Here is a 15585-nt window from a genome sequence, read left to right as displayed (position 1 = left end):
TGACCGCTATAGATTAAATACGAATTTAGTCAAGCAACAAATTAAAATATAAGAACAGTAAAAATGAAAAATTAAAATTAAAATTTAAAAAAAGAACAGTAAAAATGTCTAGAATAGGCCAATTCATAGAGACAGAAAGTGGATGAGTAGTTACTGGGGACTAAAGAGGAGTTACTGCCTAATGGGAATCGAGTTTCAGTGAGGCAGGGCTGATAACTTTTGGAAACAGGTAGTAGTGATGGTTACACAACACTGTGAATGTAGCGAATGCCATTACATTGTACACTTAAAAAGCTAAGATGGCTAATTCTGTGTGTGGTTTTTTTTTTAATCACAAAAAAGGGAATTTAAAAAACAGAAGGGCATAAGAACAGTGAGACCCAATCCTGAAGGCTCTTCCTAGTTGTTAAACCCCCTGGTTTCCTAGGATCAGACATACAAGGATGTTTTCCCCACTTTTACAATTCAACAATTCACATTATTTGGCAAATGATATACTGCCCTTTATTAGAGATAAAGGCACCGTTTGGGGACCAGTAAATTGCTCAGTTTCCCTCCCCTCCACCTCCCCCCCATTTGAGTCATCACCATCATCATTTTCCTTTCCCATCAGTCAGAATTCTAAATAATGATTCACAAATATAATTTTGTTCTATGATCTCTATAGCAGGGACTCAGGGTGGTAGTTGGATCAGCTTTTTAAAAGCTTACTGGGAGCACCAAATAAGTATTCCGGAAATAGGTTGTACACAGACACATGGAGGATAAAAACCATCCCTTACACTGAGTTGTGAATAGAGTTTTTTCTTATTTTACAAAAGCCGTATTGTTTACTCAGGGTTTTGTTTTTTGTTTTGTTTTTGTTTTTGTTTTAGTTTTCAGGCTTTAGAAATGAATATTATCTGCATTGCTATAGGGAAAAAATAATAAGATCATCTGTACCATGGTTGATAAACATTTTTAATTAATGGTACATCTTAGTACCTCAAGGTTTTATAATCACTCTGTAATTCAAGTTACTATTTTGTATGTGCATTTAACGTAAAGTCACTTAGTCTCTCCTCTGGTAAACGTTCCCATTTCTGGGTCTAGGCTGATGGGGTTGCTACACTTATAACCTATAGATTTCAAGGTTACTTTGTTCTACTTTCATCATTAAGAGTAGAAATTAAAATTGCATTCTTAGTTACAAATTGGCAACATAAAATTACTAAAGATAAAGCTATGTATTATCACTTCAAATATCTAGGAATACTTTTCAGTTGGCATTGATACAGGATTCCTGCTTGCATTAAAACAATGCCACTGGCCACCAGATTTCTGTTTGTACTGGAGCCTACCTTATAGGCAGTCTAATTAACTGGGGGAAAAAAACCTCAGCAAATTCTAATTCCAGAATGGTCCATAATATTATATGTAGTTGGCTTTGCTTTTTAGAAATGGAAGTTCAAAGTGGTTTCTCTAATCAAATCAATGATTATTGATAAAATTTAGGATACAAGACTAAGGCTTCCTAATTCCAGTCCAATTTTCTAATTGCTTACACTGCCTTTCATAGAATCTTATAAATTTTTAATTTCTTACCTTTGATAGTTCAGTTATATATTAAAAATATTCCACTATGCTAAAATTATTGATCTAGGGGTCCCATTTATGTAAGTAATGGAAGTCTTCACGTAAACAGATCTGAACTACAGTACTTAAAATCAGAGTGGAAGCAAAAATATAAGAGCCAGCCAGGCCTGGGGCGGTGACCCCACTGGGGCTCTGGTTCCTTCTGGGGGAATCATGATGCTCATTTTGAGGTGACTATGGTTGGGCCCTGCTTTCCTGTGAACATCTGACCTGCCCTCCTTGGCATATACTTTACAGCCCTGAAACTCCAAGAGGCCACTGGCTCTACTCTTAAGCCACCAGAGATCCTTTAAAAGCTTTATTAGTAAGGACTATGCTCATTAGAATTTTTAAATACTCACTTGAATAATGTCTGGCCTCCACAAAGCCACTTTATGTGCAAGTTTATCCTTAAACGATCAACCAAAAACAGTAACGTCCTTCATGGATTAACTATTTAAATAAAATGAGGTGTTTGGCTTCTTAAGAAAACACATTATCTCCCAAAACACTAAACCTGCCAGGAAAATGGGGGTCTATTGAGGCCAGTGAATTGATGTATTAATTATAAACCCTCCCATCTACTTCTTAAAGCTGAGGCTCATATTAATCAATAACTAGATGGCCCCATTTCAGTTATTAAACATATCTGAGAGGGATAACATTTTAACAAATTGTATAATTCATACTTTCCATGAAATCGACAGGCCTAACCTAATTGGTCCAAATAAATGAAGTTTTATTACACCCTTTAAAACAGGAGTCTCTTTTCCTATGCACACATTATCTGGTCTATTAACCCGCTAAATGGCAACTACACCCAATAGTCAGCATCCTGGTGGTTGCAGGATACAGAGGGCTGGAGCCCTGCTGGCTGTACAGGCTGAGTCCTGCTCAAGTGCTGCAGCTCAGAGGTGCCCTCAGTGCTATGGACTGACAAACATGCTTCTCCCCAAGACTCAGAACTTCTCAGGCTCAGGGGACTGGCTGTGCTCATCGAAATCCACAAGGGGCTGATTTAAAAGCCAGAACATCAACTTATTAATTTACAACGGGAGATGGGCCTGGCTCAGGGAGCAAGGCAGGGTGCTCTCACGTAGGAAACTGCCCCCAACGGGACAGGTCCACCCCAGGGACCAAATTAAAGATCAGAAGTTGCTGGGTTAGCGAAGCTGGAGAGCAAAGAGAGTCAGATTTCCTCAAGAGAAACTTCCATCTAGCTACCAAAGCCTTGTAGATACATGGTGCACCCTGCCGGGCACAGCTTTCTAAAGAGCTGATGCCTGATGCGGAAGATTGGAGCAGTGCTGGATAAACACATGGGCACGCTCCTAACTGAATGTCCTCCTTCTGTAGACCAGGCACGGTCCTCCACTGCTCTACGAATGCCTATTTTGTACACAGGGCACACTTTCCTCCGGGGACTCTCCAGCCAGCAAGTCATACCCTGGCCCCCTATTGCCTAGACAACATACAGAGGACAGACTCGCTCTGTTATCTGTTGTTACAGGTTCACACTGACCTCCTTCCAGAATTCCAAGGGTACCTGATCTGAAAAAAAAAAAAATGTGTAAAATTGCAAAAGATTGGACTCTAGCAAAATCATGGCCTGGCCTGCTTCCGCCTGGTGGAGATACAACCTGGCCAGCAAATTCCAATTCGGCCAAGTGTCACAAAGGCTAAAGCACAGGAGCACACAGCAAGCCAGGGTCTCACGTTAACATTTTACAATGTGTGATTCGTGAATGCAGTTCAGCCCACTGGGGAGGACCTTCTCTCTCTTTATCAGGGTGGTAAAAATGCACGTAAAAAAGTTGCCCATCTTAACCACTTTAAAGTGTACTGTTCAGTAGTGTCACGTATATTCACACAGTTGTGCAACCAATCCCGTGAACTCTTTCCATCTTGTAATTGTGAACTATAGTTGTGAAGCAACAGCACTCTGTCCCTCTGCTTCCCCAGCCCCTGGCAACCATTCCATTTTTCTGTCCTTATGGATTTGACTACTCGAGGTACCTCCTAAAAGTGGCATCAGACTATATTTGTGTTTTTGTGACCAGCTTATTTCACTGTGCAGAATGTTCTCAAGGGTCATCCACACTGTAGCCTGTGTTCAGAATCCCTTTCCTTTTTAGGACTGAAAAATATTCCATTTTATTTATTTATTTATTTATTTATTTATTTATTTATTTATTTATTTATTTATTATCTTTTTTTTTTTTCCATTGTATTTATAAAGCACATTTAGTTTATTCATTTGTCTGTCAATGAACATTTGGTAGCCTCTCAGCTACTGTGAACAATGCTGCACTCACTGGTGTGCAAGTTTCTGTGGAAGTCCCTGCCTTCAGTTCTTGTAGGTATATACCCTGATGAGGAACTGCTAGATCACACAGTAATTCTATTTTTAATTTTGGGGGGAACCATTAGATTATTTTCCACCGGAGCTATACCATTTTGCCTTCCCAATTTCTCCACATCCTTGCCAACACTTCTTTTCTCTTGTTTTTTTTTCATAGCAGCCATCTCCATGGGCATGCAGTGGATTAGAGAGAAACTTCAATCCATCTTAAAACACTCATGTACCAAATTTCTAAGTTAGGGTTTTAGAATTCCTAGGTTCCAAGGAGATGGCATAGACACTGCTCTATGGCCTGTGCTATTTGCTGCACATGCTCCATGAGGCATTAACTCTCCATTATTGGAGGGCATTGCCTCCACTCCATCTAGCAAGACAGTCATTTGAAGCTCAGAACAGTGAAGCAGCTTGCCCAAGGGAGCAGGAGGGCCACAGCCAGGCTCACATCCTCTGACTGCACTCTTCTACTATAACCTCTAGTAGTACAACATTTTGAGGACAGTAGCAAGGCAAAGGAGAAAAAAAGCCTATTGGGTTGAAACAACACTAATACCAACCACCCAGCAGAACACCACCTCAGCTCCCCATCAGAGCCAGACTTCTGGAAGGCTGAGTTCTGAACTGGAAGGCTGACCCTTATTTACCATAAACCTTCAAGGAGGTACTGGCCATGTGTCCCTGAAGGACAGTCCTCTAAGTTCCACTATGGCCACCAAGACAAGGAGAGAGACAGATCCTGAGGGCTGCTTTGCACAGCTTTTGTGGGAACAACCACACCAGGAAGTAGAGGGGTTAGTGAGTTAGAACCAGTGTGAGGCTGGGGGATGAGTAACCCAGATAGCAATTCCCAGATTTGGTTTCCTGACACGAAAGGAATGGGGTAGTACCTGCAGTTGGAGCCAAATTCTTGGATGTTTCCTCAGATAATCCAAGGTATTCTCTGATGAGTTGACTCAGCTTTTGGTAGGCAACTTCCAGATCATCTACAGTAGGTGAGAGAAGGTACTTTAAGGCAACAGAATCACATCAAAATATAGTCAATTTGCAATTATTGGTGGTAACGAGTTTTTAAGCCACATCTAATTTTGTGACTATTGTGGTAGGTAGGCAGAATTCTAAGACCCTAGTGACACTTCACCCTCATATCACTGCCTCCCTTCAGTGTGGGCAGAACCTATGAATGTCAGGGGCTACTACTCCTATGATTATGTCAGGTTAAAGGGCAAAACGGATTTTTGAAATGTAATGAAGGTTACTCATCAGTTGAGTTTGGGCCAGTCAGAAGGGGGACCACCCCCAGGTGGGTCAACACTTAACCACATGAGCCCTATAAAGAGAGAGTTTTCTGGTAGTAGATGAGGAATGCAGAGACTTGGAGCACAAGGAGAATCTGATGTGCCATCGGTGGCTTGAAGACAGAGGGGCCCCAGGAACAGGACCTGGGAGCCGTCTCAAGGATGGAGGGCAACCCCTGGCAGACAGCCAACAAAAGAAGCAGGAACCCCAGTTCTACAACCATAAGAAACTGCAGTCAGCCAATAGTTAAGAATGTACGTTAGACTAGATTTTTCCCCTAGTGACCTTATTCTTCAAAAATAAAACTTTGCTGAAAGTTACTGACCTGCATTGATGATTGCATCAAAATATCCTGGAAATTTCTGATTGATTTTAATATAAAGGTCCACTCTGGAGACAGCAAATTCAATCTCTACACGACTGAATAATCCTTTCCTCCGCAAATATCCCTCATATTTTTCCTTGTCCATGGGTACCACCAGGATATATCGAGGTTCAAAATAGGAACATTTCAAACTTCTTACACCCTATTTGTTTAAAGAAAAGATAATAGATTGGAAACAGATTCAATTTAGAAATCATGTTGCAGACATCTGACAACACAGGTGTAATAAGTAGTCTTGTATTAAAAGATTTATTTGTATAATAAGCTATTATTTCCCTCTAAATATCTCAAAGTTGGATCACTTCCCTTTGTCAAATATTGTTATTGGAAATAAAAGAACTACCTGGATGTCATCTAACTAATCACTCTAATAAACATGACAGTTAAAAAAGAAAATTGCTGGGATCCCTGGGTGGCACAGCGGTTTGGCGCCTGCCTTTGGCCCAGGGCGCGATCCTGGAGACCCGGGATCGAATCCCACGTCGGGCTTCCGGTGCATGGAGCCTGCTTCTCCCTCTGCCTGTGTCTCTGCCTCTCTCTCTCTCTCTCTCTCTCTCTCTCTCTCTCTCTCTCTCTGTGTGTGTGTGTGTGACTATCATAAAAAAAAAATAAAAATAAAAATAAAAAAAAAGAAAAAAAAAAAAGAAAAAAGAAAATTGCTAAGGGTGCCTGGGCAGCTCAATCAGTTAGGTGTCTGACTCTTGATTTGGTTCAGGTTATGATCTCAGGGTCATGAGATTAAGCCCTATGTTGAGCTTCAAGCTGGGCTTGGGGTCTGCTTGAGATTCTCTTATCTCCCTCTGCCCCTCCCCCAATTCATGCTCTATAAAAATAAGTAAATAAATAAAATTTTACAAAATTGCTAGATACAAACAGGTACACTCATTGTAGTGTTGCATCTTTAGTACTGCAAAGTAACTTTTTTGTTTTTCCAGATTTCATTTTTAAGTAATCTCTAAACCCAACATAGGGCTTGAATTCACAACTCCTAAGATCAGGAGTCTTACACTTTACAGACTGAGAGAGCCAGGTGCCCCAAAGAAAAGTAATTTCAAGTCTGCATTTCAAAGAGCACCCTTGGAAGCTCCAGGAGATAAAGATATTACTACAGATAAAAGGTTCTCCCTGTTGCCCCTTTGTCATCTCCCCGGGACCCTTCCTATTCCTAAACCAGCAACCTGGTTGGGCTGGTTCCTACTATATCTCCCATCTTCTACCCAGAACAAGGGACACCCAAGCTCCTGCTGCCAGGAGCTCACAGGGTTGAATGGGTGGTCTGTGGATCAGAAGGGCTGAGCCATGACCGACCTCGTTTCTCCAGCTACAGTAGGCTAGAACAAAGCCTGCGAGCTCCCGGAGCACCAGTTTCCTCATGGGTGAAATGTAAGAGCCCTTCCAAATGAACTCTAAAGTTCCTTCCACCTTGATTCCATCATCAGGAGTTTAACTCAATGGTTAAAATCCATGTTTTAAACATTCGGGGTGCAGAGAGGAGAGGCTCTTTTGAAAAAAATAATTTCTAAAAGTGCCAATGACTAGAACCATTTGGAAAAATGCTTTCGCTTGAGAGAATCAGGGACATAAAACCAGGTTTATAGGTTGGAAACAAGTAGAAGAAAGTTCTCTGAGAGGAGAAAGGAAGCAGGAGCCAGCACTCACAGAACCAGTGGACTGGAGAAAGGTAAGCATACGGAGCTGGAGAGTTTCTTGTCTGAGGAAGATAGTTTTGGGAAAAGGCCTCGGTTATTTTTGTTTGTTTTTTGCTTATTAGCATAGAAACACAGACAATCTCTTTGAATATGTAAAAGCAATCAATTGTGGAAAGATGAGAGCTGCAGGACTTTGAAGTTAGAAAAACTAAAGAACTGGAAGAAACATGACCAATTTCACGGAATTGAGGCAACGCACCAATCCATGTGGTCAAAAAGAAATCATAGTCTCCTGCTCTGCCCAGTTAGAAAAGAAACGGGTTTTAAAGAAGTTTCAGAGTCGATAGTAAAGGATTATCAGACCAGCCCCAGATTTTGGGTTCTCTAAGTCTGATCCAACGGAATCGTTTTTCAAACTTCTGACTACAAAACTGTTAGACCGCGCAAAGCTACCTTAAAAAGACAATCCGTTGTCTTTAGAGATTTCATGTACTTAGTAAACCTATGAATTTTTAAAATAAATAAGTGGGATGGTCATGGTTTTACTTTGGATCTGGACTTGAGAGTAACTTCTATATATTCTGATTACTGAAGACCACTGGGGAAGATAAGATATGGGGGCAGAGAGGAAATCTCCTGAAATCGGCAAGTCTACACTGCTCAGAGCAGGAAAGGACTGCAGCCGCCGGTGAGCCAAGGAGAGTCAATGACAGCACAGCCCCCTTGTCTCCCATGAAGAATCAGAGACCACCACCAACTGCACAGAGCTACCAGGCCAGCCCTGAGGGGCCAGTGCACATGGCCCCATAGCCCTGCAGAGAAGGATCTTTACCTGTGTCACTTTATATAAACAGAGACCAGGCCCAAAAAGCAAAGGGATAATTTAGTGAGGAAATTAACTTAGAAAATAAGTCCTGAGTGGCATTTTTATTCACAGGATACACGCCATGCCTTGTGTCATGAGTCTTGTCATTTCATTGTTCATGTCTGGCCTCCCCCATAGGAAGTATAAGCTCCCGCTGTGCCTGGCAGTGTGGTACCTGCACATCGTAGCCCCTTCCTCCACCCCAAATATAGATATACAGACTCATGTTCACACACATTAAAAATAAACCAATGGAATGGAAAAACACTTACTTCTATTTCCATGTGAATACAGCTTGCTAAACCATCTCTTGCGATACCTTCAATGGTGTCCCTATTTAACCCGTAGTTGTGACGACCATAAGTGAATGTTAGAATGAACTTCCCCTGAAATTTGAGAAATACAGAGATTTTCATATCACAGCTGCCACAGTGAAATTTAATATAAAGTTATGTGATGTCTTACTTTCACGTACGTGCCTCCATGAAACTTACATACGTGAGCAATTGCATAATAGGGTGGACAGTGGGGTTACGAGACTTACTACCAAAATACAGTAGAGAAATCTGATCAGAATTCTCAGGTGGCAAAAAAAAAAAAATAGTTTTTAGAGATGCCGTAATTGGCTGACAAAACACGTGGGGAGAGAGTGAAGGTACTGAAGCTCGTGGTAGAATGGGTCATTCTGCTTACCCACCTGCTTCCTTGCCAACCCCGCACCATAAACTGCATCACTGAGAAACATAACAGATAGCTCGCCCTTTACCTCAGCCACGTGGGCTATGCAGGCATAGCAGGTACCCCAGGAAAAAGCTCCCATTCCCAAAAGCCCTGCATTCCCAGATAAGCCAGGAGGCCATGAATTACACGGACATCCTAAAACGTTTCTATCCTGAGATAAGCCATGAAAAACAGACCCAATTCTGGGGTTTTTTTTCCCTTATAAAACAGAGCTTTTTGTTGAAACTGTGCCAAATGTTTCTCAACAAAATTGGTGTGTTCCCTGTCGTCATTTGAGGTATAAATGCTGCCTTCAATCTACATTCTGGAAGCCCAGTTCCTCCCAAAGCTGTTTTCCCTTTCAAAATAGTCCAAGTAAAATTGTGCCTCTCAAACTGTCCAGGTGTTCTCTTTGGAGGTATTTGTTAAACCACTAAGTCTAGTCTAAACTGGAAAGCTGGGGATCCCTGGGTGGCTCAGCGGTTTAGCGCCTGCCTTTGGCCCACGGCGCAATCCTGGAGTCTTGGGATCGAGTCCAACGTCGGGCTCCCAGCATGGAGCCTGCCTCTCCCTCTGCCTGTGTCTCTGCCTCTCTATGTCTATCATAAATAAAATCTTTTAAAAAAAAAACTGGAAAGCTGATGACAAAAGAAGGAATAAAAAAATATGGAAGATCTTGGTGACTGCGGCCCCTCATGTACAGGATTTTACAAGAAATGATGACCACTTGCAAGGCTGAATCCCATTGATTGAATCCCATCAAATGGTGCCATCATCACTAAGGATAGTAGCAGTTGGGAGCCCTTGACGCTACATGCGACTCCTGGCTCCAGATGTCCTGGAGACTTGCAGGTGGGGGACAGGCTATCTGTCAAGGTGGTGTTGCAAGCCCGAGACACAGCATCTCTTGGGGGAGGGGGGTCTCTAGTGAATGTGTCTGCTATGAACGAGGAGGAAAATCCACACACCTCATAATCCAAAGAAGTTTATATTGTGTATTCTAAAAGTTAAAAACCCAACAGTAAATATCCTTAATGTTTTATTCCCTCAATGTCATACCTTTTTTGTTCTTTGGAGCAAACACTAGGACATCTTTTCTTTTTACAGATATATTGCATCTAGATAGATACTGAATCTCCTGTCAGGTATGTATTTATCTTGTTTACTGTGATTCATCCTGTTTTCGAATTTTTTTTTTTTTTTTGAAAAGGTAGGGAGGAGCAGAGGGAGAGGGAGAGAATCTTAAGAATCAACACAGGGCTCTATCTCACAATCAATCCTGAGATCATGACTTGAGCCAAAATCAAGAGTCTGATGCTTAACTGACTGAGCCAACCCTTGCGCCCCTCATGTGCACTCCTGAATCACATTTCAGACATATGAGTTTCTTGTGTGTACAAGGGCCTCCCTCTGTGGATCCCAAAAATATTTTCTGGAAGAATGCAGAGTTGGGAGGACTCTGGCGGTGTACTTTTATATATAAAACAGGCCCTGTTAAATTTTTTTAAAGAATTGAAATTAAGTGTTCCTCCAGCTTCTGGCTGGTGATTCTCCTCTCATACCTTCCTGCTTGCAGATTTCTTAATAAACAGCAATAATCACATTTCTGAAGCCTCCAGATCTGTGATCTTATTTCGACAAGAGAGGAAGAATATTTGCAGAGAAATGACTGCATTTATGCCCTGAAAAAAGGTTCACATATCAGTAAGCATGTGGTGGGTGACAATCCACGTGTTGGTGATGAAGGGATGGAGGAGTGGCTGGGTCTGACTGTCCACCAGAGGTGTCTGGGGCTGCGCCACGCCAAGGTTGTCTGTCAAGGGGTGAGGCAGGCTATCTGGGTGGGTGTTCTGGGGAGAGAGGCTGTGTGCACAGCAGGCTGAGTGCACTGGTGTGACTGGTGAAGCTGACAAGGTGTCCTGAGTTTGTAACCTCTAGGTTTGCCTCTTCATGAATCAGTCACAAGCTCAATCTCAGAAGCAAAATTCAAGTTGAAGAAAATGACATTATATTGAAATAATATATGTTAACAGAAGCAGTAAAAAACGAGTACTGCTCAACCACATAAGGATTTTGTAGAAATAGAAAGAGTCAAACTGTAAAACCAAATATGGTATATAACTACAGCTATCTTGTAGACTAGGAATTGAACCAACTTTGTTACGACCAGTACGATGAGGTATGGAACGTCAGGGGAGCATATGGGGTACTGAGAACAGATGAAATGAACCAAGAAAAAAAAGTCTTAGGCTCTAACAAGAGAAAAAACATGAATTTCAGGAACTAGCTGTCTTTCAAACCAAAGAGAAGGAATCCTTACTAAAATCCAGATAACGCTTTCTATCTCTATTAAGGCTTTTAAAAATATAAAATCTTAAAGTACTCTTGACACACTATAGTGAGCTACCAAAATACAGCCCTAGGAGAGAAGATTATAAAGAATCTCCAAGATGTTCTTTTGAGAAGATTGGAGGGGAATGGCCTAGGGGTTACAGGACTTTCTCACTTGAGTTTTTCTGTGAATTCAAGAGAAAGCATGCACTATGTGTAAAGTTGGCCATTTGAAATTAAAGTCCTAGAAACTTCAGATCCCATGCTTAACTGTACCATAGTTTTGTGCACTGAAGTATAATGTGAGAGGTTAAGGCTGTCTATGTGTCCAAGACGGGCCAAGTGACTAGGACACACCACGATAAAAGGGTGCTTAGGGCCACAACAGTTAGAAAGCACCAGTGATAAGGCACCTGGGTGGCTCCACCAGTTAAGCATCCAGCTCTTGGTTTCAGCTCAGGTCATGATCTCAGGGTCCTGGGATCGAGCCCTGCTTCAGGCTTGCCTTCAGCACACAGTCTGCTTGTCCCTTGCCCTCTGCTCCTCTCCCTGCTCCTTCTCTCTCATAAATAAATAAAATCCTACAAGAAGAAGAAAGAAGAAAGAAGAAGAAGAGGAAGAGGAAGAGGAAGAGGAAGAAGAAGAAGGAGGAGGAGGAGGAGGAGGAGGAGGAGGAAGAAGGAAGAAGAAGAAAGAAGAAGAAGAAGAAGAAGAAAGAAGAAGGAAGAAAGAAGGAAGAAGGAAGAAGGAAGAAGGAAGAAGGAAGAAGGAAGAAGGAAGAAGAAGAAGAAGAAGAAGAAGAAGAAGAAGAAGAAGAAGAAGAAGAAGAAGAAAGCATCATTAATAGCAAACAGGATAGAAAACTCCAACATTAAGGGATGCTCAATTCACAAGCTTCACACATCAGATCAAGTCTGACTAATAACAGCAGCAGGTGATAAACGCAGACCATGAGAACTCTTCATAATGTTCTTACTTCTAGTTTTCTAAAGCGTCTACTCATTCAGCTTTATTGAAAATTTACAATATTCTTTCCAAGATCGTAAAATACAGCAGCCTGTCAACAAGGATGTATATATGGTTTATGAAAGAAACCAAGAACACTTCTCTCATAACAAGCGGAAATATTTCTCTCTTTTTATCACTAGCTGCTAACATTGCTACCAGAGGACACGTATTTCTTGTGCAATACCAATAAAGAACGTTCTTACCATGTTTAGCATTTCATCAAAAACTTCCTGAGAGATAAAGTGATAATCGACTCGATCCCCTTCTCCAAAGTAAGGTGGTCTTGTGGTGTGACAGGCCCTGAAAGCAGAGTAGATAACTGGGCTACTGCCAGCAGCTTGACATTCAAAACAGAAAAGTTTTTTTTTTTGGTAAAAGTAGGTTTTAAAAAGTCGAAATTGACCCACGAATCATGAATGTTGAAGTAACGTGGTTGTGAAAGCACTGTGGTTTCGAAGTGCTAGACTCCATCCAGCTGCTGTACTCTAGGGATGATACAAATGCCGGACTATCCAGTCTTGACTCATTATGGTTGATCACCTCTGAACTACATCCTCTGCTGTCATGCACCACCACTTGGGTTCCTCACTCATGCAATCCTACCCAACAGTCTTGGTGTCCTCTCTGCTCTGCGGGCACTTCTCCACGGCCTTCCTCATCCCTCACCTGGCCAGCCCACCTGTCTCCAAGGACTCGTGGTAAGTGCCCTCTCCCGCACCTGCCCCTGCCCCAAAGCCTTTCTTGACACGCTACGGCTGGTCATGTACCTTCTCTTTACATGTCCACACGTGGTGCCTGCCACCCCGATTGCATCCCAGTTCCTTGAGAGGCCTGGGAACAGAAGCCACAAATGGAGCTCTCAGCTCAACCAGAGAGGCCCTTGCTGATCACGGTCTGTGACGCATCCCCTCCCTGTCCCCGGACCCCCCACTTCCTCTCTGTCTCCAAAACTGCCTTCCTTTATCCACATATCTGCTTTTTCCCTGTCTTTCCCCAGCAGGATGTCTGACTCATGAGGAGAGGACTTGATCTTGTTCATCTTACTTGCTACTGCTTTCCCCACACCTGGCCCATAGCAGGCAGTCGCTAGTTATCTGTAACATGAACGAGTAAATGAAACTCGGGAGGTGGGTAACAGGCATGATGAACTCCATTTGGCAGAGAACAACCAAAATGGCTAGTCTAAGGCCACAGAGCAGGCCGGTGTGGGTCTCAGAGCTAGATAATGGGGTCCCCAACTAGCCTACAACTCCTGATTTCATACCATTCTGCCTCCCTGGTGTTAAGTTCTGGGAAGGCAAACTGATCTTTATATTATCCTGTGATTTTATTTTATTTTTAAAGATTTTATTTATTTGAGAGAGAGCACACGCCGAGGGAGAGGGAGAAGCAGGCTCCCCACTAAGCAGGGAGCCTGACGCAGGGCCCACCCAATCCCAGGACTCTGGGATCATAACCCAAGCCGAAGGCAGATGCTTAACCGACTGACCCACTCAGGCGTCCCAGTATCATCCTCTGGTTTTAAAGGACATAGAGAAGAGCTAGATATTTGACATGTTGTTTCATTACTGTTTCCACTTTACAGATGATGAAATTGAGGCAACAGCAACTAAGTAAGGTGACTAAGTAGCAAGGCCAGGATGACTCTGTGTCCATCCCTTTTACTATCATGCTAAAACCATAAGTCACAACCTCAAAAGCCTCTTTGTTACCAAGTCAGAGTCCAGTTCTTACAATTTATACTGCTGTTCCCCTTCCGTTATGAACAAGAATTAACTAGACTACTAAATTTTAAGGTCTTAACATTATATTTAAATTATAGACCCAGGAAAGAGAGTATATCCTAAGAAAAGACTGTCAAAACACCGTGACATTTGTGTCATTGTGTGAATACACTGGCATTTCTTCACACACCTTGGCAGGGCCCTGGGACCCTCTGTCTACTGGTATCCCTGACAGTTGGGAGAGATAAATCACTGACTTGGCACCCTGTGCTGTCCACCCTTATCATAGCCTTGAAGTGCTGTGTTGGATTTGCATTTTCCAACAAAGGAATTGAGCGGCAGGAATTTTTTCAGAATTTCTAAAAGGAAGACAAAGCAAAGAAATAATCAGAAGCTTCTGAGCAGGTAAATAAACAGACGGCTTTACTGATGTGGAGAATGCGGATGACAGAGCCTATTCCACTGCAGAACCTTCCATTAAGAAGGACCTACGGGGATCCCTGGGTGGCGCAGCGGTTTGGCGCCTGCCTTTGGCCCAGGGCGCGGTCCTGGAGACCCGGGATCGAGTCCCACGTCGGGCTCCCGGTGCATGGAGCCTGCTTCTCCCTCCGCCTGTGTCTCTGCCTCTCTCTCTCTCTCTCTCTATGACTATCATAAATAAATAAATAAATTAATTAAAAAAAAAAAAAAAAAAGAAGGACCTACGATGACCTGTGGGTTTTTGAATCCTGTCATCCAATTTTCACATGTAGAAATGTTCCCTGTGAAGCGTGCTGCCCCAATGTGAACATCTTGAAAAGGAAATACTACCTATACCTAACGGAAGCAGTGTTTTACTCAACTTAGAGGAAAAAAATGGTGCCAAATTTTAGACAAAGACATTCGTTTGGGCCATCACCTTCAGTTTCCTTTTTCTCCCTGGTCTCAATACGATTCCATTTGTACTTCAGATTTCCATGAGTTTATTATTTACTAATTAATTTGCTAGTTAAGTCAAGGTGAATTAGTTAAGTCCCGGTTTGCAGTGGGAGCCACGCCAAAAGAGCTTTAATGTCGGAGCACAACGCTGGTCCTGAGGAGAGGTCTAAAAGTGAGTTCAGACATTCACAAGGCCTGCTCATGGGTCAGGGGTCATGGTTCTAAAGAACCAACCCTGTGGAGAAGAGGAGATGACCAGAGGCAAAGGAACCCACAAGGTCAGACCAAATCATGAAATGGAAAACTATCGGGGGAAACATAATAGGAAGAAAAGACGTCTGGGACGAGCTAGCCGTTGGATGAGTAGAAAGTTCTTCAGTTTGATTCAGAAGCATTCAGTTTTACAGTCTCAGCTCTGGACCAGGTTGCCTCAGGAAACAACAAACTTCTTGTTACTGCAGACATTTAGGCAGAGGTTTGGCTGCAAGCACATCTAAATTCAAGCACATGCTATCACACGGTACTGTGGGTATGTGAACTCTTTCAAGTTCAAAGGCTCTCCACAGAAGCTCAGGTCTTCTAGGACATTCAATAGGAAAATTAAATTGGTCCTAACCTTCAACGCAAATTATATGTCAACTAACTGCTGGGCATTTAAAAGAGATCGTCAACACCTAAGAATTCCAGCACTGGTCTTCCAGGAGGAAGGTGCCTGT

The 15585-nt window shown here is 42.5% G+C and overlaps 1 protein-coding gene across 6 annotated transcripts in view; it reads right to left on the bottom strand.

The window, feature by feature from the left end:
• LRGUK (leucine rich repeats and guanylate kinase domain containing) overlaps positions 1-15585 on the bottom strand; it is a 117524-nt gene that overhangs the window by 44620 nt on the left and 57319 nt on the right. For all 6 annotated transcript variants that reach the window (XM_041728193.1, XM_041728194.1, XM_041728190.1 and 3 more), the window contains exons 12-15: positions 12431-12527; positions 8441-8554; positions 5595-5796; positions 4861-4956 (exon numbers count right to left, since the gene is read on the bottom strand). In XM_041728193.1, the coding sequence (XP_041584127.1) occupies positions 4861-4956; positions 5595-5796; positions 8441-8554; positions 12431-12527 (509 nt within the window). The remainder of the gene's footprint in view (positions 1-4860; positions 4957-5594; positions 5797-8440; positions 8555-12430; positions 12528-15585) is intronic.

Source organism: Vulpes lagopus, chromosome 13, assembly GCF_018345385.1.
Source record: "Vulpes lagopus strain Blue_001 chromosome 13, ASM1834538v1, whole genome shotgun sequence".
In the NCBI taxonomy this organism is placed as follows: Eukaryota; Metazoa; Chordata; class Mammalia; order Carnivora; family Canidae; genus Vulpes; species Vulpes lagopus.
Note: the sequence above shows the minus strand (reverse complement) of the source record. Positions and strands in the feature narration are given on the sequence as shown.